Source organism: Mustela erminea, chromosome 11 (genome assembly GCF_009829155.1).
Source record: "Mustela erminea isolate mMusErm1 chromosome 11, mMusErm1.Pri, whole genome shotgun sequence".
Taxonomy (NCBI): domain Eukaryota; kingdom Metazoa; phylum Chordata; class Mammalia; order Carnivora; family Mustelidae; genus Mustela; species Mustela erminea.
This window is the reverse complement of record NC_045624.1, coordinates 3,031,866-3,052,770: the sequence shown is the minus strand read 5'-3', so window position 1 is coordinate 3,052,770 and position 20,905 is coordinate 3,031,866. Positions and strand designations below refer to the sequence as shown.

General features: G+C 57.4%; 1 protein-coding gene across 4 annotated transcripts in view; it reads left to right on the top strand.

Moving 5' to 3' along the window:
• The window catches only part of DPP6 (dipeptidyl peptidase like 6), an 854,966-nt gene that overhangs the window by 771,332 nt on the left and 62,729 nt on the right, over nucleotides 1-20,905 (top strand). For all 4 annotated transcript variants that reach the window (XM_032304848.1, XM_032304850.1, XM_032304847.1 and 1 more), the window contains exons 11-15: nucleotides 11,046-11,169; nucleotides 12,823-12,861; nucleotides 17,894-18,001; nucleotides 19,866-19,957; nucleotides 20,682-20,729. In XM_032304848.1, the coding sequence (XP_032160739.1) occupies nucleotides 11,046-11,169; nucleotides 12,823-12,861; nucleotides 17,894-18,001; nucleotides 19,866-19,957; nucleotides 20,682-20,729 (411 nt within the window). The remainder of the gene's footprint in view (nucleotides 1-11,045; nucleotides 11,170-12,822; nucleotides 12,862-17,893; nucleotides 18,002-19,865; nucleotides 19,958-20,681; nucleotides 20,730-20,905) is intronic.

Here is a 20,905-nt window from a genome sequence, read left to right as displayed (position 1 = left end):
TGCAGAGAATTACCCTGACAAGGGGAGCAGTTTGTTTGCAAGGCTGGCCGGCAGACCGCGGGAGGCAACTCCCCGGGGAAGGCTTGTTTGCAGATTCCCCTGGTGCATCTCTGGGCTAAGAGTCTGTCTCCAGTAAACGGAGAATGTGTTTCCGCCTCTAGACAGAAAAGAAGGGAGCTTTTTTCTGGCTTTGCTGCTGCTTAATTGCCTTCAGCTCAAAATAATTTTTATGTCAAAAAGACCTATCTTGGGGCAATATATTCTGGTTTCTTGCAACTAATCCTGGAAAGGTGAAGATTGGACACCTACCGCGTGGAGGTTTTGGGGAGGAAGGAGACCTGCGTCACGGGGCAGGGGGAGAGACACAGCAAGGTAATATATCATATCTTAAAAATTAAGTGCCACAAAATAGCGATCAATTCTTTGAAAACTTTTGCTGAAGGACGGAGCAGTCCCTTCCGGGGCGGAGGGTCGGTAGGTGGGCGGTTTGGAGGCACAGCCCGGATCCGGGATGTTCTAGGCTCCAGTGTTAACGAGGAGTGGGGGGGGCACAGGGCTGGGTCCCAGCACCGTCCGCTGTGTGTTATGAATTAACTTGTAAAAATGCGGCCCCAGACCCATTTCCGTACTTCCCTCTTCCGAACTGGGCTTCCAGATTCGCTGGCAGGTTTTCACACTTGGTGCTCCCTCGGCCCATCTCCCTGGACACAAGGTCATGGCTTACATGCTGACAGGACGGTGGCCAAGGGGGGTGGCCCCTAAAGGCTTCCACCAGCTCTGTCGTTGCTCCGACCACCCCCACCCCTGCACGCAGACAGCGAGGAGTACAGAGGCTAAGGAGGGTGTCTGAACCCACCCCGACTGTGAAAAGGGGCGCTGGGCCTCACTGGGCAGGCCAGATGGCCCCACCTCCCTGGACAGCCTCCAGAGAGCTGCGGAGAATTCCGGAAGGCCAGTGGCCACTTTCAGCCGGTTAGGAGCCGTCGGGAGGAAGAAACCAAAGCCTTCATCTGTCAGCTGTCCCATGTGTTGCTGGCTTGCTAACCAGCCTCTCCGAGGGTCCTCAGACACAGCGAGGATTGGGTCTGGGCCTCCGGATCTTTCCACGTGGCAAGTACTCACTGGCCACAGCTTTGTGCCACGGATTGTGTGGGCCCTTGGATGGCCTCTCCCATGTGGTTGCCCACGGTGCGTGGTCCGTGGCCGAAGTAAAGCGTGGTGGGAGCCACAGTGACGGGTGCCGGGACGCCCGCCTCACGGAGCGGCCCTTGGACGCAGGACCACCTGACCCCAACAGGAGGCTTCTGTGGACGGTAACGGGGAATAGCAGCCCCACAGAGACGGGCGAGGGGAAGGGGCGAGCCGAGGGGAGAGTGAGCCTCTCCAGGAGTGTGAACGCAAACTGTCCGGGGCTGGAGAAGCCTCCGTGGGGTCAGACGCACGGCCTGTCCTGAGGTCCGTTCAAGGACCCCCGGAAACCCAGCTGCACTGATAACACCAGCACACTCGGGTCCTGCTGGTTTCCTCCGGCCCCTCCAGCGCCGCTGAGCGGGGAGCTGAACTAAGACGTAGCAGATACCGGGCAGGGTCATTTTGAAGATGTGCGGCACCACGTCCATGACGTGTTTTTATTCCCCAAATATCCCGTCCACACGCAGGAGAGCTGCCGGCCTGGCACCCTTCCTGACCGCACACCCGGGGAGGAGCGGGTTCTGGGTCCCTGACCGCCCCCCCACTTCTTCCCTTCCCTGGCCGGTAAACGGCCGCCAGGCCTCTCGCTCTCTCTGCATCTTCTTCTACTTCAACTCGTCCCTTCGCGTCTCCCAGAGCAAGTCACTGACGGCCGCCGCCGGTCGGTCGGCGCGAGGCCGCACTCGTTCCGTTTCTTCTCGTCCGTCGTCCCTACGTCCTTCCTACCCCCACGTGGGCACCGGTTTCTGTTTTGGGGCAGTTTTGGGTTTCTTATTTACTGAAATCAACTGTCCAAATGCATTCTTTTCTTTAAATGGTTTTTCTTCGTTATTGTTTTAGACTTAATTCCAGCCTGGCTGCCGTCCGGCGCCGGCTCCCGGGTCCAACACAGAGACTCATCAGGCCTGTGCAGGGCTCAGGGCTCAGGGCTCAGGGCTCGGTGCTCAGCTTCGTAAGCGCGCCTCTCGCCGCCGCCGCCTGCTTCCCGCGCCCCCTCCCACCTCCCCTCGGCGACTGTCCGTGTCTTCTCTCCAGTGAAAGGTCTGGGTTTTTTGTCTCCTCTTTTCTTTGTTCATTAGTTTTGTTTCTTAAACTCCACACACACGTGAAATCATACATTTGTCTTTCTCGGACTTACTTTGCTCAGCATGATACCCTCTGGCTCCGTCTGTGTTGTTGGAAAGGACAAGATTTCACTCTTTCTGTGCTTGAGTGATATTCCCCTATATTTATATACACACACCACATCTTCTTTCTCCACTCCTCCGCCGATGGACACTTGGGCTGCTTCCGCATCTTGGCTGCTGTAAACACAGGGATGCTTGGTTCTTGTATTTTCTGGGTAAACGACCAGTAGTGCAATTGCAGGGTCATGGGGTAGCTCTATTTTTAATTTATTGAGGAACCTCCATGCTGCTTTCCAGAGTGGCTGTACCAGCTTGTATTCCACCAATGGTGTAGGAGGGTTCCCCTTTCTCCACATCCTCTCCAACACATGTTTCCTGTGTTTTAACTGGAGCCATTCTGACTGGTGTGAGGGGGCATCTCACTGTGGATGTGATTTGCATTTCCCTGATGCCGAGTGATGTGGAGCATTTTTTCATGCATCTGTTGGCCAGGTGGATGTCTTCTTTGGAGAAATGTCTGTTCATGTCTCCTGCTCATATTTGAACTGAATTCTTTGGGTTTTTTGGAGGATGAGTTTTATTAGTGCTTTATACATTTGGGATTCCAGCCCTTTACCGCAGTGGTCATTTGCAAATATCTCCTCCCATTCCCTAGGTTGACTTTTAGTTTTGTTGATTATTTCCTTTGCTGTGCAAAATCTTTTTATTTTGATGTGGTCCTAATAGTTGATTTTTGCATTTGTTTCCCTTGCCGCAGGAGATAGATCTAGAAAGATGTTGCCAGGGTTGATGTTAGAGAAGTTACTACAGGCACCTAGTTAAATCTACTTGACCCCCTCTCTCCCCATTAATATTGGTAAGGTCTGTGTTGTCGCCTGTATGTGTGCACACTCATCTTGTGTAAGTGGCATTGTGATGTACGTAGATACAGGTGTATAAACTGGTGTGTGTGTGTGTGTGTGTGTGTAGACCTGTTTCCTTTTTCACTCAGCTGTATGTAAAGACCTAGCACGCACATTGCTCTGTGCCTTCTAACTGTGCCCATGGTCTAGATTTCTGCAGTTCCTGGGAGCTTACATCCTCATGTCCTCCTCCCGCCGGCTGCCTCTGCCTTATCCACCACCCATGATCAGGAAATGTGATCCTCTTTCTGCTCCTTCTGTACAAAATAGGGACTCGCTGGGAGACTGGTACAGTGGATCCAGTACAAGTCTTCACGAAGAAATAAGAGGGGGATAGAGGTCATCAGAGCAATGGAAGCATCACACAAAAACTGGGTCCTGATTACTAATGGCCTCAGCCTCAGCCCCATCAGCAACTACACTGCCACCACCTTATCTCAACCACCATTACCTACACCATCACCACCATCACCACCGTCACCATCATCAGCATCATCACCACTGTCACCACCCCCACCATCATCAGCACCATCACCACCATCATCACCCCCATCAACAACCACCTTCATCACCCCCATCAACAACGACCACCACTGCCACCATCACCATCATCACCACCACTACCATCACACCACAATCACCATTACCATCACCAACCATCACCAACCACCACTGCCATCACTGCCACCACCATCACCACCATCACTGTCCCCAACCATCATCACCACCATGGCCACCACCACTGCCATCACAGCCCCTTCACCAACCACCAGCCCCATCACTACCATCACCGGCACCACCGCCATCACTGTAACCTTCACACCCTACCGCCTCCATCACTTGCCTTTGGGTCTCCTAGTCAGTGAATCCCTTCATGTTCAAAGCAGGCAACCTGTTGAGTAAGGACTCCACAAGCCTAAGATCTCCCCTCTCCCTTCCTTCTCCCTCATCCTGACCGTTGGCCCAGCGTTACGGCCGGCCCCTAGATGGAAGGGGAAGTTATCACAGTCCGTTACTCCAGTGAAAGGGAAGTTATGGAAATACACATCGAACAGTAATTTGTCTGACAGTCACATCACTTTTACCTTCTGCAAAACGCAGTCGCCTGCGGATGTGTTCATACAGTTACAAGGCGGCTCCGAGGGCACAGGCGACACTGTTTCAGCGACACTGAACATTGTTTCAATGTGCTCGGCAGTGCCTATCCAAGAACGTCATTCTTTAAAAATTTCTCTCTCAAATATTGTCTTGCTCTGGCTTTATTCAGGGGACGAACGCTGCTGAGAAGGCGCCAGAGTCGACTGCAGGCTTCATTTCAGTCGATAAACAGACCTTTGTCCCCTGGTCCTTTATTGCCACACGACTGTCAGGACCTTCGCCAGAATTTGGAGCACCGAGAAGGGACATGGCACGTTAATCCCTGTGAGAGAGACAAGGCCTTGTTAATATTTTACGGCAAGCAAATGGACTGATGAAAAATTCATATACTGCTTACCAGGAAGAGTCCGAGTATTTGGATTCGAAGGCACCTTTGGCTGGAGATTCATGGGAACATTGTAATGTTTTCTCAGCAAACGTGTGCTTTTCAGCACTCACTCCGCACACGTCTCCTCACAGCAGGGCCGTCCTTTCCCGGCCCTGAAACGAGGGGTGTCTGTCTCCCCACACACGGGGTTGGGAGCGTCCCCCCTCCCACGAGGGTTTGGCTCTTGTGTCACCAGCCCCTGGAACCGTGTCTACACAGCGCGCAGCCCTCCCTGAGTGTTCTCTGGGAGAACACATGCTATTCATTGGCAGACAAAGTACTTTAGAATAAAGAGGAAATGGGTAACATTTCTTCCAGGAATCTTTTGCTTCCTACTAATATTTTGGTATCGCGTTCCTTTTAAAATACAATTTCTACAATTCTTAAAATACGATCTTCTATTTTCTGGGATTATCAGAATATTTTAGCATCTCCCTTCATCTGAACATTGGATGAATCCTTGCGTCTTCCGAAGCCCTGCCCCTCCTCGCTTCCGTAAATCATTCTGCTTTAGTCCTGTTTTCTCCCCTCCTTTTACTGCAGCCAGCCTATCTGCCCGCCGTGACGTTTATTCCTCCAGAGAACACCTAGCAAGGGCAGAGATGGATGTGGTGACCCATGGCTAAGTGGCCCTTGGAGCTGTTGTCACCAGCGTCTCGCGGGGCTCACTGAGATCGTGGTTCCTAAACTAGAGCGCCGCTAGGACCATCTGGGCCTCGTTTAGTCATGCGCTGCTCGGCCCCACGCACGGAGCGTTGGGTTCAGTGGGTCTGGAGTGGGCCTAAGAATCTGCATTTCCAACTTTCCCAGGCGCTGCTGGTCGGGGGACCACACTTGCATGATCAGGCATGGGGACAGAGACCAGCTCTGCCACTGTCTTTGTCCCCTGGGGCGGAGGCTTTGACTGACCCTGTGTCGTCGTTACTGTCTGCTGGTGGCCCTGCGGGGGGGAGGTCGGCCTCTCCCTGAGCATGGTAGCTGCAGGGGGCGTGTTCTGCAACCCCGACCGGGGGCACACGGGACCGTGGACCTGGGCTTTTCCATATCTGTCCGCTCTTCCTTCCCGGCTGCGGTGCGATGGGCACAGTGGGCGCAGAAATGACGTCTGCCCACGAGAGGCTTCAGCTGCTCCCACGCAAACAGGCCCCGCGGAGAGCCATGGTCACGGGGGCTCAAGGCTCTCTGTGGCCGCATCTGTTACAATTAGTCCATCTGTTGATGCCGTCATAGCTGCACCCATCATTCCTCTTCTTGCCCTCCCTGCTGGGGGCACCGACGGCCCCTACGGTGTGGCCAACTCTGACTACTGGTGACTTCATTGATGTTGAGTTTCCTTCCCACTCTAAGTCCCTCTAGGTTCTCCTCGGTCACTGCCTCCCCATGGCCCCTCGAGAGACAGGGTGCGTCAAGCTGTAAGAATTACATACATTTCTCCTCTAGGTACGCAAGCCTGGGTCCTGCATCAGGACTAGTAAGGGGCATGGCCTTGCTCGTTGCCCCAAGGGGTTCCCAGCCTGGTTAACGGTCAAGGAGAATTGTCACTGCCTGATGATTTGAGGGACAATGGTGCAGATCGCCGGTGCCGGGAGCGTTTCGAGGAAGGAGGGGTGACTGTGACCTCACGGAGAATGCTGCGGGGTCCGGAGAGCCTCGTCCCGCCCGTTTTCAGCATCTGTAGCTAGGACCAGAGAGGCCCATCGTCTGATCTCATCACTTGGATGTGTAGTTAGACCTTCACTGACGAGGCTAGGTAATTAATTCACGGAGTGTCTGCTGCTGATTTGGCCTCTCTTGTCCGCTTTTCTTATCGTGTCAACTCATTTCTTCAGGAGCCCAAAAGGAAAATCTCATTCTTGCAAACTCAGTGTGGCCGGGAGCCCCTCCCCCTGAGTCCCCGCGTGTGCTGGTCTACACTCCACCTTGTCCACGTCACCAACCTGTTTCTCGACAACTCCACGCATTGGGTTTTTTTTTTCTTTTTTTTATGTGTCATGTCAGTCACATACCGTACATCATTAATTTCTGTTGCAGGGTTCCATGATTCACTGTGTGTGACACCCAGGGCTCTGTGCGATCCGTGCCCCCCTGAGTCCCCACCACGGGGCTCCCCCATCCCTCACCCAACACCTCTGAAACCCTCAGTTTGTTTCTTAGAGTCCAGAGTCTCTCATGGTTCATCTCCCCCTCCAATTTCCCCCAACTCTCTTATCCGCTCCATCTCCCCAAGTCCTCCGTGTCATTCCTTATGCTCCACAGGTCAGTGAAACCGTATGATAACTGACTCTCTCTGCTTGACTTATTTCACTCAGCATCATCTCCTCCAGTCCCGTCCATGTTGATGCAAAAGTAAAACACTAATAATAAGCTTGTAATAAGCTCTCACATCCCGGGACAGGAGAACAGTCCCTGTTCCTTCTTTTTGCCTCTGTGGCAACTTTCTCTGCCTTCTGGGAGAGCTTCCCAAATTTTCCTCAGGGTCTTTGAGTCCAATTTCTCTCACCTTCGGATCTGGTTTCCCTAGAACCTTTTACTCCTCCTCTTCGTCTGATCCTGTATTCTTAAGGTTATGTTCTGCTTTTCTTTTTTTTTCTTCAAAGAAAGAGTCTCTTTGTCAGAGAGAGAGAGAGAGAGAGCACACTCTCACAAGCAGAGGGAGAAGCAAGCTCCCTGCTGCTCAAGGAACCCGATGTGGGGCTCGATCCCAGGACCCTGGGATCGTGACCGGAGCCGAAGGCAGACGCTTCACCGACTGAGCCACCCGGGCGCCCCACTCTGTTCTGCTCTTGTGCCATCGGCGTGATTGCCTTTTCCTCCATCCAGGCTGTGTGACGACCTCCGCCGCTCTCCAGCTCAGGAAGGAGACAGCCGGAGCCGCCCACGCCGCACACCCGGCGACAGATGGCACAGGAGGGTTATTTTTGACTCTGAACTTTGGGGGCTGCTTGAACCTTCTCTGATGGAATCAGAAGACTGAGTCTCACCCGAATCCATCTGGCGTGCCTCCGCTGGGCAGAGTCGAATGTCTTATTCTGCCTTCTTTATAATTTTTTGTGGGTTTTTCTTGACGTTCTAAGTCAATAGACATCTACAAAAAATCATGATCTTCTGTAACATGGACGTAGCAAGGCTTTGACTTCCCAGATTTCTGGGTGGTGCAAGGTCAGGGTTCCTGAGGAGGGACGAGAGCCCGGGGGGAGACTCCTGTTTCCCACGTGCCTCGCCGAGTGAGGCACGCGGTGGGCGGTCCGCCGGGTGGCTTCGTGTGCTCTCTCTGTCCTGTGGTTGCGGGAGGTTTGCAACACTCTGTTTTAGGGGTATCATCATTTTATGTCTTTTATGAGTGTGGTTTAGAGGCACATCCACACTAAGCTGGTAAAGGTTACCGCAGATTTGCCAACCAGATGCTACTGAGTGCCGGAGACCCTCGTGTGTCCATGTGGTCCACGCTGAAAGGGGACCATGGAACAGATCGTCCCCCTCAGCCACCATCAGCAGCCTGACCGACATGACCTCGGTCCGTGCCACCAGCCCCTAGCCCGTCTGCGCCGTTTCCCGTGTGTAACCATCAGGCTAACAGCTTTGAAACTGGAGACAATGGGAAGTGTGTAAGGAACCTGGAGAACTTTTCTTATCTACATGTGGCTTTCTTCTTAAGGAAAATTTTGGAAATGGGTAAAGGTCGTATTTTCCTTTCCACAAACGTATGGTGGGACTGCAGACCTCCCACCGCGAAAGAGCGTCCTTCTTTCCTGAGCGTTACTCCTTCGTGAGGCTCTGCAGTTGGTGGCTCCTTGTAAGTCACCCATCCCTGACGGTGCTTTATCTTTGCGTTTGACTTGATTTTTTAAATAGCCGGAACGTACTCGGCACGCAGCCCAGTCACGGATGGAATTCATGGGGTGGGGAAACGTTTGTTCGAGACAAGGTGTTGCTGTACAAGGGATGAGGTCGGTGTGACGTCCTGAAGGAGACTCAGGGGAGGGCTTCCCAGGCTTGACGACTGGCGACACGATTGACGATCCCCACCCAACGGGGAGGCAGTGCGCCTACGTGTACGGAGATATATTAAGTCATCTTTATGGAGTCCTTCATAACTTTTATTGTTTCTAGACTTCTAAAAAGAATTTTTCACTATATTTCCTCGCTGTAAAATCTCTGAGGGTGCCACCAGTTTGTTTGAAATTCATATTACGCAGATGAGGGACTGCAGATTCAAGTTCCGTGTCAAGGTGCGGAAGCAAAGCCCGCAGGCTCCCCGGGGGGCGCTGCACCGGCCCTTCATCCGGGCCCCTGCCAGCGTCCACACAAATACGCCAGGTGGGTCCAGGTTTCACTGTCCTGTCATGCAATTATTTCCTCCTTCCTACAACATGCCTCAGATCACAAATTAAGGGAGTAAAGGAGAGAAAGACTTATATTGGGTCAATATGAAGATTGTGCAGAACAGCACCGTGAGACCTGGAAAGACACGTAGAGCAGATGAGTGTTTCCAAGGACGGGGTCCTCCCTAACCAGTGTGGGGGCCGTGGGAGGAAAAACTAGTCGTTCCAGGAGATCTGACTTTCTCCTCCTTAATTTCATCTAGATGTTTGCTCGTCTCTGTGACTTCCCACGCCACAACCCCAGTATGATCTTCCGGGTCCGACAGGCCCACGGTCCAGGACAACAGGGGTTCCCTCGCATCCGTCCCCGTGGCCCTACCAGCTAGCGGCCTCTGGCATCTACCGAGCAGGGATCCAAGGGTCGTTTGTGCTGCAATTTGAAAATAAGAAGTATTACTCAAGAACGGGGGCCGGGCACAAACCCGAGTTACTCTGAAGAGCCGAGATAAAGAAATGTTTCCGTGCCCACAGATACTCAGGGAGCCCATCGAACCTCACATTAGAAATGGGCTCCGAGCCCTCGGGCAGGGCAGCGTCTGTGAGGACCTGCTAAAAGGCCGTGCTCCTTGTCAGAGCAGGAGCCTGACGCTGTTGGGTGGGAAGGCACGTCCTGTAGACACACGGACCCAGGTCCCCGAGGCCTGGCGCTTGCTGTGCAGATGGCAGCAGCGGATGCAGACCTCTTTCAAAATTCACAGCAGTTGAGAAAGTTGAAAATCCAGGATTATGGCCGAGTGACATCGTCACCAGCCACATCCCCAGCAGATGGGCCAGGACTGCAAACCAGCCGGGGGAGGGGCGGCCTGAGCCAGCTCTTGACTTGGGTCATTTAGAGTTTTGATGAGCAGGTGGATTTAAGAAACAGGGACACAACAGTTTAATCTCCTGCGTGCTTAACCCAAGCTCAGTGGAAAGCACCTGGTGATTTAGGCCTTTCTGTTGAAAATAATCACTGGGCACAGTCACAGGCCTGTCCAGCCTGCAGGGCATTGTCTAGTGAACGTGCTGCCGTGGTTGGTGATAAAGGATCTTGTAAGACTACAGAGTCATCATTCTGAACAATAGATCTCATTATAGATAGATAGGGCAGGTGACGGAACAGGGTTAGCGGGCCTCCGGAACATTCTTGGAGCTCTCCTCAGGATAGTCTTTCTGTACACTTGTTTCTTGGTAATTTCTTCTTCCTCTTAAACATGTTTTTTTTTTCCCCTAAAAATCCTGTGTTCAGAGGGCTCTGGGTGGTTGAATTAATTACCAGAAGCCCCAGGACCCTCCCTGTCCCTGCGAGGTACAGGGTAGCCTAGAACACTGTGATATTTCCAGGTTCGGGGGAAAGCGGGCATGTGACCCATAGGGTATCTGCTGGTGCCCGGAGCCATGCACTGATTTCCCTAATTAGCTGGCAAATGCCGTCCCCTGGGCGTTGTGCCTTCTCGGGAGAGGCAAAGGGAGCACGGCGCCTTCCTCTGCTCGCCCCTGTATGTCCATGGTCTCTTGCACTGCACGAGAGCCTCTCTCTCTAGCCCCTCCTGGTCTCGCTCTGCGGCCCCTTGTGTGACCTCCAGGGAGGTGTGAGTTTGCCCCGGGTTGGGGCAGGAAAACCAACCAGTAGGTCAGCCGGGCGCAGCCTGACTTATAAAACCCATGGGGCAGCAGGAGACACGGTCGCCCTCTGGGGGGGAGGGGCAGCTGGGTGGACAGAACCACACTCCTGCGGGGCTCCTTGCGCACCGGTGACCCGGCTTCCCAGCAGAGTTCAGCATCAGCACCCGGGGTCCGGAAGCCCCATTTCAGACCCCTGGGGATGCGTGCACCCCCGACACGTGCACTGCTGGCCCCAGCGTCCCGGGCTGGGAGGCGCCGGGCTGCCGGCGGCCGTGGCCAAGACCGCTAACGCGACGTGCCTGTGTGCCCGCAGGGAGTACTACATCACCATGGTGAAGTGGGCCACCAGCACCAAGGTCGCCGTCAACTGGCTGAGCCGCGCGCAGAACGTGTCCATCCTCACTCTCTGCGACGCCACCACTGGGGTCTGCACAAAGGTACGGGGTGGGGGGCGGGGGGCGGGGGGAACCAGTGGGGAAGCCTGGAGGTTGCAATGGGGTGGGGGTTGGGCAAGTCACTGGGCACCAACCACGGTGGGGACCTACCCGCTGGCCTCTCCTTTGCTGCCACCTTGTGGATGAATCGTGCACTGCTGCAAACCTCTGGGCTCCCCGCTCCGCGACCCCGGAGTCCCGTCCTGGGACTAGGGCACACTCCGCTGTCCGTGGATGTGTTATTCCCCTTCACCTGGGCCCCTGCCTGTCTCCCCACGAGCGTCCCCTCATTTTCCAGTGGACATCAGAGAGGGCAAGGGGTAGCCTGAGGCCCCGGGACCCAGGCAGGGCCAGCACTACAGCCCGGCTTCCCCCTTGGGTGGACTCTGTCCTGCACCCGCCCGGAGCAGGTGCCCCCCTGCGTGGGTCAGCACCCAGGTGGGCCAGCATCTGCCTCTAAGGGCAAGGGTGAGGCCAGCAGTGTCCCTCGGGGCCTCGGCCTGACTGAATGTGAACTCAGAGAAGGCAAACAAATGTAGGGAAGACAAAGTGGAAAATACATACAGAAGCAGAGAGAAAGCGTGGAAATCCGAACGGAGGCCTGGCCGCCGGGCGGCTCAAAGGAACGGCCCCTCCACTGCTCCGGCCTGCAGCGGGCGTGCCCTCCGCCCCATGGGCTCAGATCCCTGCACTCCAGGGCGAGCCCTAGAGGCTGACCTCCTAGTATTAGGTTTTAAAAAAAAAATCCATTAAGCTCCATTAACCAACACAGGCATGTCTTTCAGAAGCTCCGTTTAGGACCATACATTTCCGTCTCCCAAGTGGGGAGGAAAACACCTGCGGAGCCACTTTGCTTTGCTGTGTTTGGGGCGGGGAGCACAGCTCTTTCCACAGCAAGCTCAGTGTCAGGGTGAGCTCAGCGATCTGGTGGCCCCCAGTGGGTCAGGGATGTGCCTCGTTTCTTGGTGCGATGGAGATCAGACCCCAGGTTGTACCGTGGGTCACGGAAGGACAGAGGCGCGGCCGGGGGCTGGGAATTGCCGGTTCTCTACCTTTGTCGCACCTGTGCCCCGACCTGTGCGTGTCAGCAACGCAACCCCTTCCTGCCGCTGGTCCGCGGACAGGACCCCCCACCCCCACGCCCGGCAGCTGGAGGTCAGAGCAGCACGGGGAGCAGGCCCCCCGTTGCCCAGCCGTCACGCTGGTGTTTTGTTTTGTTTTTGTCTCCCGTTGTGCATCTCTCCTCACACTCCCCGGAGATTTACGTTTCAGTCCCTGTGCTGTCCTGGGCTGCCGGGACTGTCATTCAGAGCTGTGACCTGGACGTGTGAGAAGTGTCCACGCACGTGCACACGCACACCCTGCACCCATGCGGCACCCGAGACCCGGGGCCCCAGGGGTAGGAGTGCGCCGTCTTCCAGGGGGGCTCCTGCCCGCCATGAGGACGTGGTCCTCGCTGCTGGGGCGAGTGACGTTTTCCTTGTTCGTGGACACGGGTGTGGGGCTGGGAGGCTGCCTCCGGGGCGGGCCGAGGCCCTGTCTGTGTTTGCACAGCCACCATCGAGGGGACTTGAGCTGTTCGCAACCAGCTGGCCACAGGCACAAAACATGCAAAAACAAGACGTCCTTTCTCTGATGCTCCTTGTTCCATTTCAGAAACACGAGGATGAAAGTGAAGCCTGGCTCCACAGACAGGTAAGTGCTCCCGTCGAAGCTCCCACGATGTCTGCGCCGGCCACCGGATCCGCCACCGCCGTGCTGGCCTCCGGGGTTTTCACCACCAAACGGCTCCTCCCGTTCAACCCCCCGCGGAGCCGTGGAGCTTCGAGCCCCGGTGGGAGGCGTGGGCTGCTCGGCCCATCTCACCCCTGCTCCCCATGGCCTTGAGCGTGACCGGAGAACCCCAGGGCCACGGGAGATGGCCTAGAGCTCTCTGGGTGAGATCTCAGGGCTCAGTCAGAGGGACGGCCTTTTGGAGGCCGTGAGGAGGCCAGAGGAGTGGCCGCAGTCTGCTCTGCCCCAGCAGAGGAAAGGAGACATTTCTCCGCTTTTCTCTCCGCGTGTTCTCAGGGGTCCCGGGTGAGGCGGACCGCGCAGTGGTGTGGCCTGAGCCTTCCTGGGGACCTGGCCGAGAGCCCCCCCGGGTTTCCCATCCTGACGTGGGTCAGAAACGCCCGTTAGACAAGCTCTGGGGGCCTGGGGTTCCAGGAGGTCAGAGAGGCCAACGGGGTCAGCCTCTGCCCCAACAAAAACGGTCCAACTGCCCCAAAATAGCGAAGCCCTAGCACCGGTGTTTTCTGTCGCTTTGTCTCACCCGCAACCCGTCAAAGAAGAGGCGAGAGTGTTTTAGATGCTTCCTTGCTTCCTGTCCAGCCTCCTGGCAGGGGGACTGGTGGGAGAAGTCACACTGGGCTGGAGGGTCAGGGACCGTGGTGGAGCGGGCGCCGGCGTCCTTCCTCACGGACCTGATGAGCCGCGGTCAGGGACCCGCTGCCGACACCTCCGCTGTGTGGAATGGACGGTCTGCCCCCACCTCCCATCACTAATTCCGGGGGGCACCCTCACCGGGGACCCAACCGCTTTTCAGGACTCCTCCTTGCCAGGCTTCCCCAGAAGAGGACGAGCCCGAGTGCCCACTTTTGTTTCCTGCACGGACGTCAGGCTGCCAAGCCCGAGCCAAGATGATGCGGAGGGTGCGCGAGGGCTCCAGGGCCCTACAGCAGGCGCCGGAATGATGCCGGCGCCGTGCTGGGAAGTTCCCGAAGGCCCCGGCCCCGCAATGTGAGCACGGATATCACGTGCGCGTGCTGGTGGTCCGCTTGCATCAGACAAACGTCAGGGAGCTGGACGGGAAGAATCAGGAGAGAACGCATTATCTCTCTGGCCGTCTGGTCGACCCATACTGACGTCAGGTCCTTTTCCTGAGCCGCCGGCTAGCAAGTGCGAGAGCGTCCTTCCTTGTCAGGGCTCCGCTACGCCCGTTGACTGGAGAGACCACAGCTGGTTAACCTGTCGGGGGGCATTCGGGCCGTCTCTCCTGTTGGCCATCTTGAGCAAAGAAAGAATGTTCTGCGGGGGGACAGGAGCCGGACAAAAGGACCCCCACTGTGTGATTCCGTGAACACGAGACGTTGGAATAAATGAGTTCACGGAGCTGTTGCTGGCTACCGGCGTGGGGGCAGGGGACAGGGAGGAGCAGCTTCAAGGGCCTGGGCTTGTCTCTGGGGTGATGGGAATGTTCTGGAACCAGAGGGGTGCTGGTTGCCCAACATCACGAGCGTACTAGTTGCCACTTAACTATGTACTTTTTTTTTTTTTTTAAAGATTTCATTTATTTATTTGACAGACAGAGATCACAAGTAGGCAGAGAGGCAGGCAGAGAGAGAGAGAGGAGGAAGCAGGCTCTCCGCGGAGCAGAGAGCCCGATGCGGGACTCGATCCCAGGACCCTGGGATCATGACCTGAGCCGAAGGCAGAGGCTTTAACCCGCTGAGCCACCCAGGCGCCCCTAACTATGTACTTTTATTAAAGTGTTTTATTTTATGTGAATTTGACCCCAATACATTTTTTCAAATGAATCTGCTTGACCTGCCGCTCTCACAGACCTACCGGGCAGGGAACATGAGAGGCGCACACGAGTCCAACGCCAACGTGCGGCCCGCGGAGTCATCCTACGACATGTTCAGGAATGTGTTCAAGTGTTCGCGGTCCGCAGGGCCGGAGCAGGGAGAAGGGAGTGTGACCTGAGGGACAGCGCTGGGACCCCCAACCTCCTGGAGTCGGGGCAGCTTCTGTGTCTGAGTAGGAGGAGTGAGGGGCACTCCTGGCAGCGGCCCAACGATGTGTTACCCTCTCGGAGGGGGGAAGCTGCTGCCTGCATGGCGGCTTCGCTGACCTCCCACCATCCTGGCTGGTCCTTGGGGTCCACGGTCTGCAGGGCTGATTGGCTTGGCGGGCCTCTCCACTCGCTGCAGAGACACCGTCCACACTGGGAGGTCTCTGTATTTATCAGCAGCACGTCTTGTCGCCTACCTGCGAACACGATCCACGCTCCGGACAGACAGCCCAGTGGGGACTTAGGAAACCAGACCTTCCCCAGCAAAATCAAGTCAGCACTAAAAAAGTAGCATAAAAAATTACAACTTTTAAAATGTGGCCTTGAAAGCATTCACTGAGCAAACCGCTAATGTTTTTAAAACAGCCGTTAGAGACTACATGATGCTGTTTTGAGTGGAAGTGAACACGTCCCATAAAGGAATCGCTTCCTCTAAGCTGGTGCTTCCCTGGGTCTGGTCCGGGGAGCATGGGGAGGCCCTGATTCCTACGGTACCACTCCCCCGGCATCAGTAACACAGAACTCCTCTGGGGGCAGCCGGAAAACCCAGTTTCAACAGCGTCTCATGACATGCCTTTCAAAGAGATGATTCCTGGAGGATTTGATGGACCCTGCCTTTCACAAAATCATCTGCAGCAGTTCGACAACTTCAGGATTCCGTGAGGTCCTGGAGTGTAAGTTAGGAACACCTTCCCGGCTGACGTCCGAGTGCTCGCTGCGGCTGACACTGCCGCAGGCACAGACTCGACACCAGCTCAAGCAGACACAGTGTCCTTGGAAAGAGCCAGAATCTGGGACATCCCATCGACCTCTGGAAACCCAGTCTGCTCAGATCAACGGTCTTCTGATCCTTGGCTGCCGGGGAAGCAGGGGTGGGCTGGAGCAGACCCGAGCCCCCACTCCCTCTCATTCCTCCCCTGTGCTTTCTGGGGCCAAAACATGGCCCCTGGGGGGCTCCCCATGAGCCAACCAAGAGGAGGCGAGTGTGTTTGTGTCCCACAGTTGCAGGTCCACCCGGTTCTCTCTCTCCTAGGAATATTCCAGAAGAATAGGCAGCCTCCTCCCCAACACACACACACACACACACACACACACTCACTCCATCACCACCAGCCATGACTTGGCAACGCTGTCCTGATGCAGATCCATGGGGATTTGGGGTAGAGCCCCAGAACCCATCCTCTGGTTGAAGAGTTGGTCCTATGGGCCAACGTCCAAACGTCTTTCAGCTTTTACCAGAATTCTGGTTTTGTGATTTCAGGATCCAGGCTGGGAGATTGGGCAAGGTGAGTGTATCTGAACCGCTCTCTGGGAAAAACGGGCAGACACGATATGGAGAACTCACGAGGAGTCCCCGTCTGCACTGATGTGTTGGGAGGGGCACGGAAAGACACAGGCTCCCTGCTGCCCAGAGAGACTAGAATGCTTCCCCCAAAGTCCAGGAGAGCCAGAAGCAGGGTTAACGTCGGGATCCCCTCCTCAAAACCCCCTGGGCTTTCTCGCCGAGAACACAGGTACAGCCCGAGAAACCGGGTCTCAGAGAGGCTCGGGCAGAGCGCGCACGCTCCTTCCCCAGTGTAACGTCGACATCAACAGGACGAGGGCCTTCTCGGCGTAGTAGCAAAGCACCTGGCCAGGCCTAATTACTACCTTTACTTGGAGAATTTTCCTCTGCCAAAAGGGCAAACATTTCCCCCAGAAAACCGAGGCAATATTGCAGGATCCGTCCACCGCTGGCAAATAGAAGCACGTTTAAAACGCCAGAGTTGCTGCTCGTTTTGCCATTCCGTCTGCTTAAATACCACGCTGCCTGCTCTAAATAGGAAAACAAATATTTGCAGATTGAAGGTTTCGTTTTATTGCAGATATTCATGAAGATTAAATGTCACGTTAATCACGTGTTCATTTATTTCTCTGGGGCGTCGCATCTGCACACACGCGTGCCCTCACCCCGGGAAGCCCACACAGCGCCAGCTGGGGCGTCTTTCCTGTGTGCTCAGCCCGCAGGAGCGTGAAGTGAAGCTCTTTGCGTCCGAAAACACGCCTCGTAGCCAACTCGCTGCCGTTCACGGGTGGAGACTCCCAGGCCGGAGCCCTGGAGAGGCCTGGCAGCCACTGGACCAAAATGCCTTTTCCCCCATCAAGGCAGCGGACAGACCCCGGGGCTGCCTGGTGTCGTCGGGGGGGCCGCGCAGAGATGGGGGCAGCACGCCGTCGGCCTCGGCTTCGAACCCAGCCCGCGCCTCCGTCCCCCGGGGGGGCAGCGGATCCCGGCGCACGTGGGTCCGTCCGGCCCGCGGCGCGAGTCAGAGGTCCCTGGGAGAACGGCTCCCTGCCCCCGCGTCTCAGAACGCGGGAAACGCGTCCTCGTGTGCTGTTTCTCGCCCTCGTCACTTCTCCCCTGCTGGGCCCTTCAGTGCGAGGTGGGTTTTATGAAATAAAAGAGCAAAAGACAGGACCGGACGTGTAGAATTCGTGTGAGGGAAAATCAGACGTGGGAGTGTTCAGAACCACGTTCTCCGTGGCGGGTGATACATGCCGGCCCCCACCGCCCCCGCCGTGCCCCGCGCCGGGCTAACGCTGAGCCTCCTGCGCCGCCGGCTGGCTCTGTCCCGTGAACCAGTGCGCACGCAAGCCCACCCTGGGGCTGTTCTCTCGCGACGGGCCGTCCTCCTGTCCGTCTCTGCTGATTCCTGAGTCTCCCTCCTGGAAGGGAGAAGGTCTGACTCCCGATGCCCCAGGAGAGGAGAGGCCGCACCCAGCACTGGTTCTTCCCATCGGACCTCTCATTAGAAATTACAGAGAAAAGGGATCTCGAAATGTTTGTTGCCGTGGTAAAGCGCCGCACAATGACGCCTTTTGACGGACCGCGCCCTTTGCTTTCGTCCTCAGAACGAAGAGCCCGTGTTCTCCAAGGACGGCCGGAAGTTCTTCTTTGTGCGAGCCATCCCGCAGGGGGGGCAAGGAAAGTTCTATCACATCACCGTGTCATCGTCCCAGGTAATCCCGGCAGGTCCCAGAGCTTCGCCGTGCGGTGGCAGCCCCTCGTGGCGGCTGCTCTGTGCCCCGTCACCAGCAAGGGCCCCGGAGCAAGCCCCAGGGTCGGGACGTGGAAGGCTCCGGAGTGGGGCCGAACGGGGCTCATGAAGTCCAGGGGTCCTGCTCGGGGCAGCCACTCACGTTGACCCTTCCTGTTATGGCTTAGACCCCTTCTGACGGGTCACAGCAGACAGTGGGACCCAAGAACCCAGGTCTATGACCTTGAATGACGGTCTAGTGTCTTCCTCCCCATCTGCTGGGCTGTCCCCTTATCCTCTGTCCCAGGCCCGCGGGTCTAGTGCCTTCAGGCCACAGCCTTCCAGGAATGCCACACGCAGTCACCACTCCCCTGTGGGGCTGCCCCCTGCCACCCTGCTGCCGTCTGGGGGCTCAGGGCTCCGGTGCAGCGCGTCGTGGAGCAGGGAACCTCAGAGACTGGCGGGTCTAGAACCAGCAGCGGAGGGGGGTGCCCACGGGGGGTGCCCACCTGCGGCCCTAAGGTCCTGGGGAACGCTGCCCTTCGGAAGGCGGTGGGGAGCGGGCATGGCGCTTCCGGGACCACGACCCTCATCTCCGAGCGTGGATCCCATTTCTGAAGCAGCGTCAGTCCCCGCGGTGCAGGCGAGGCAAACACCGAAAGCCTCCGTCGATAGTAGGCAGAAGGCCCGTGTCACAGGCAGAGCCGAGAGACGGTTTTGGAAGAACAGGGCGAGGATGCCCCACGTGTGGGGGCCGCCTGGAGCAGGCGCAGGGAGCGGCCGTGACCGCGGGGGGCCCAGTTTCCGTCCGCGGGGAGCGGACTCTCTGGCCCCCGTCCCTGGTCGCGCACTGTGGCCTGCTCCTACAGCCCCGCGTCCTGTCTGCTCAGTTGGGGTCACGCTAGCCAAGTGTCTGTCTCTCAGGCGGCCTCGGCTCTGAATTCATGCACGTGATCGGCATTTCCTAAGTGCCCGGTAAACATTCCTGCAGGAACGGGGGGGTCCCCTACCCTCCAGGGGGCACCCCACCCCCCGGAGCCCCTCAGGCCCCACAGCCATCCGGACCTCCTGCCCCCCCACAGGCTCTCCCTGCTCCCGGGACCCCCACGGGCCCCCCCTGACTTAATCAGTGGCCGATTCCCGCTGCCTCCCCCAGCACCCGCCATCCAGCAGGCCGCGCCTGGGCCTCACACCGGCCCCTGCACACCCCACTGCAGACCCCAGCGTTCCTGCTGAGAGGGTCGTGTGTCCCTCCCTTGCGGTTTCTTGTCGTGATTATTCTACTCGGGGAGGTAGCGAGAGTGCAACGCTCAGCACAGCAGTTTCAAATCATCCTCTCAGCAAGGGCAGAGGACGGCGGACGGGACGCGGACCCTCCCACCCCCCCGGCCCCCCCCCGCCCCCCCCCCCCCCCCGTTTCTCCCCGTCCTTCCTCCCCTGACTCCCTTTCGTCTGTTTCCTTGCCAGCCCCCCACGCCCGCCTCTCCCTCTCTCTCCTCCCTCCGGTCAACAGCCATGACGCAGGTCACGAGAGTCCCACGCTGCGCAGAACAGCTTCAGCAGGCTGGGCAGCATTCCTGGCTCTCGCGGGACACGGGTGTCGCGGGGGGAGGCATGGCCGTCGGGGTCGCAGGCGACACTTTCCCCGGACGCAGACTCTGCCGGCGCCTGTGTTGCTGACGTGCAGAGGAGGGCAGAGGGCTGGGGCCCGGGGGTGGTCAGCGGAGGCTTCGTGGACAGGCTCGATCAGGGCAGAGGGGGCCGACGGCACCTCCTCGCCCTGCGGGGTTAGGAATGAAGCGTGGGTCGGGCTGGCCAGCTCCCCCACATCCTGTCCGGTACTCCAGCCCAACAGTAGCAATGACAACATACAGTCCATCACCTCCGGAGACTGGGACGTGACCAAGATCCTGTCCTACGACGAGAAGCGGAATAAGATGTGAGTACGGCCGGCCTCCAGCCCCGGGCCCTTCCATTCAGTGACGCGGGACTCCCTAGGTCCATTGTCTCAAGGGCCCCACGTCCAACATTGCAAGACCCTGAGCTGAGGAAGCCGAGGGGCCAGACCCGCTGTTTGCGAGTTCTAGGCAGTGCACAGAGTGCCCCGTGAGCACCCTCTCGTCCTGCACCGCAGCTCCACAGGCTCCGTTTACAGCCTCCCGCCCCGTCCAAAAACAAGTCAGCTGAGACAAAGTGAGGTCAGGTCACTGAGCCCAGCGATTCAGTTATTCCTATGGTTACGGGGGGCTGGGGCTCTGTTCCGATGGCGGAGGCCGGGCCGGGGTGCTGCTGGCGGCTGCTCCCTGATCCTGGGACCAGCGTCCAGTCTCCCGCCCAAGCTCCCAGGGCAGGTGAGCACCACACCTCCATGTCTCTGCCCCAGGCTTTACGAGGTTACCTGGCTGGGGCCTGGCCCTCCAGGAGCCTCACAGTCTTGCAGAGAAATTTCTGCATCTGAGTGCAGGGACCCGCTGACGCCAGTACAGCCCTGCCCACCCCCCGGCTCTCCCCACCTGCACACCACAGGGCTGGGCCTGAGCGGGACTGTAGGTCCTATCCCCACGCACCCCCAGAAGTCCCAGGGAAGCGCGTGCCGCTGGCGCCTGGCGGCTGGAAGGCTGGCCCACCCCCAGGGCACCCTCTTCACCTGCTGGTCTTTGCAGCTACTTCCTGAGCACGGAGGACCTGCCCCGGAGGAGGCAGCTCTACAGGTACGCGGGCACTGCCCTGGGGGGTTCTTGGTTTGGCTGGTGTGCCCTGCGCCGCAGGGGAGAGGGGAGGGGAGGTGCGGGGCAAACCTACCCCAGGGCGTCCCTGCAGCATCCCGAGAGCACAAGCAGGAACTTGGGGGACCCGCGTCCGCCGTGGCAGGAGCTTTTGTTTTCTT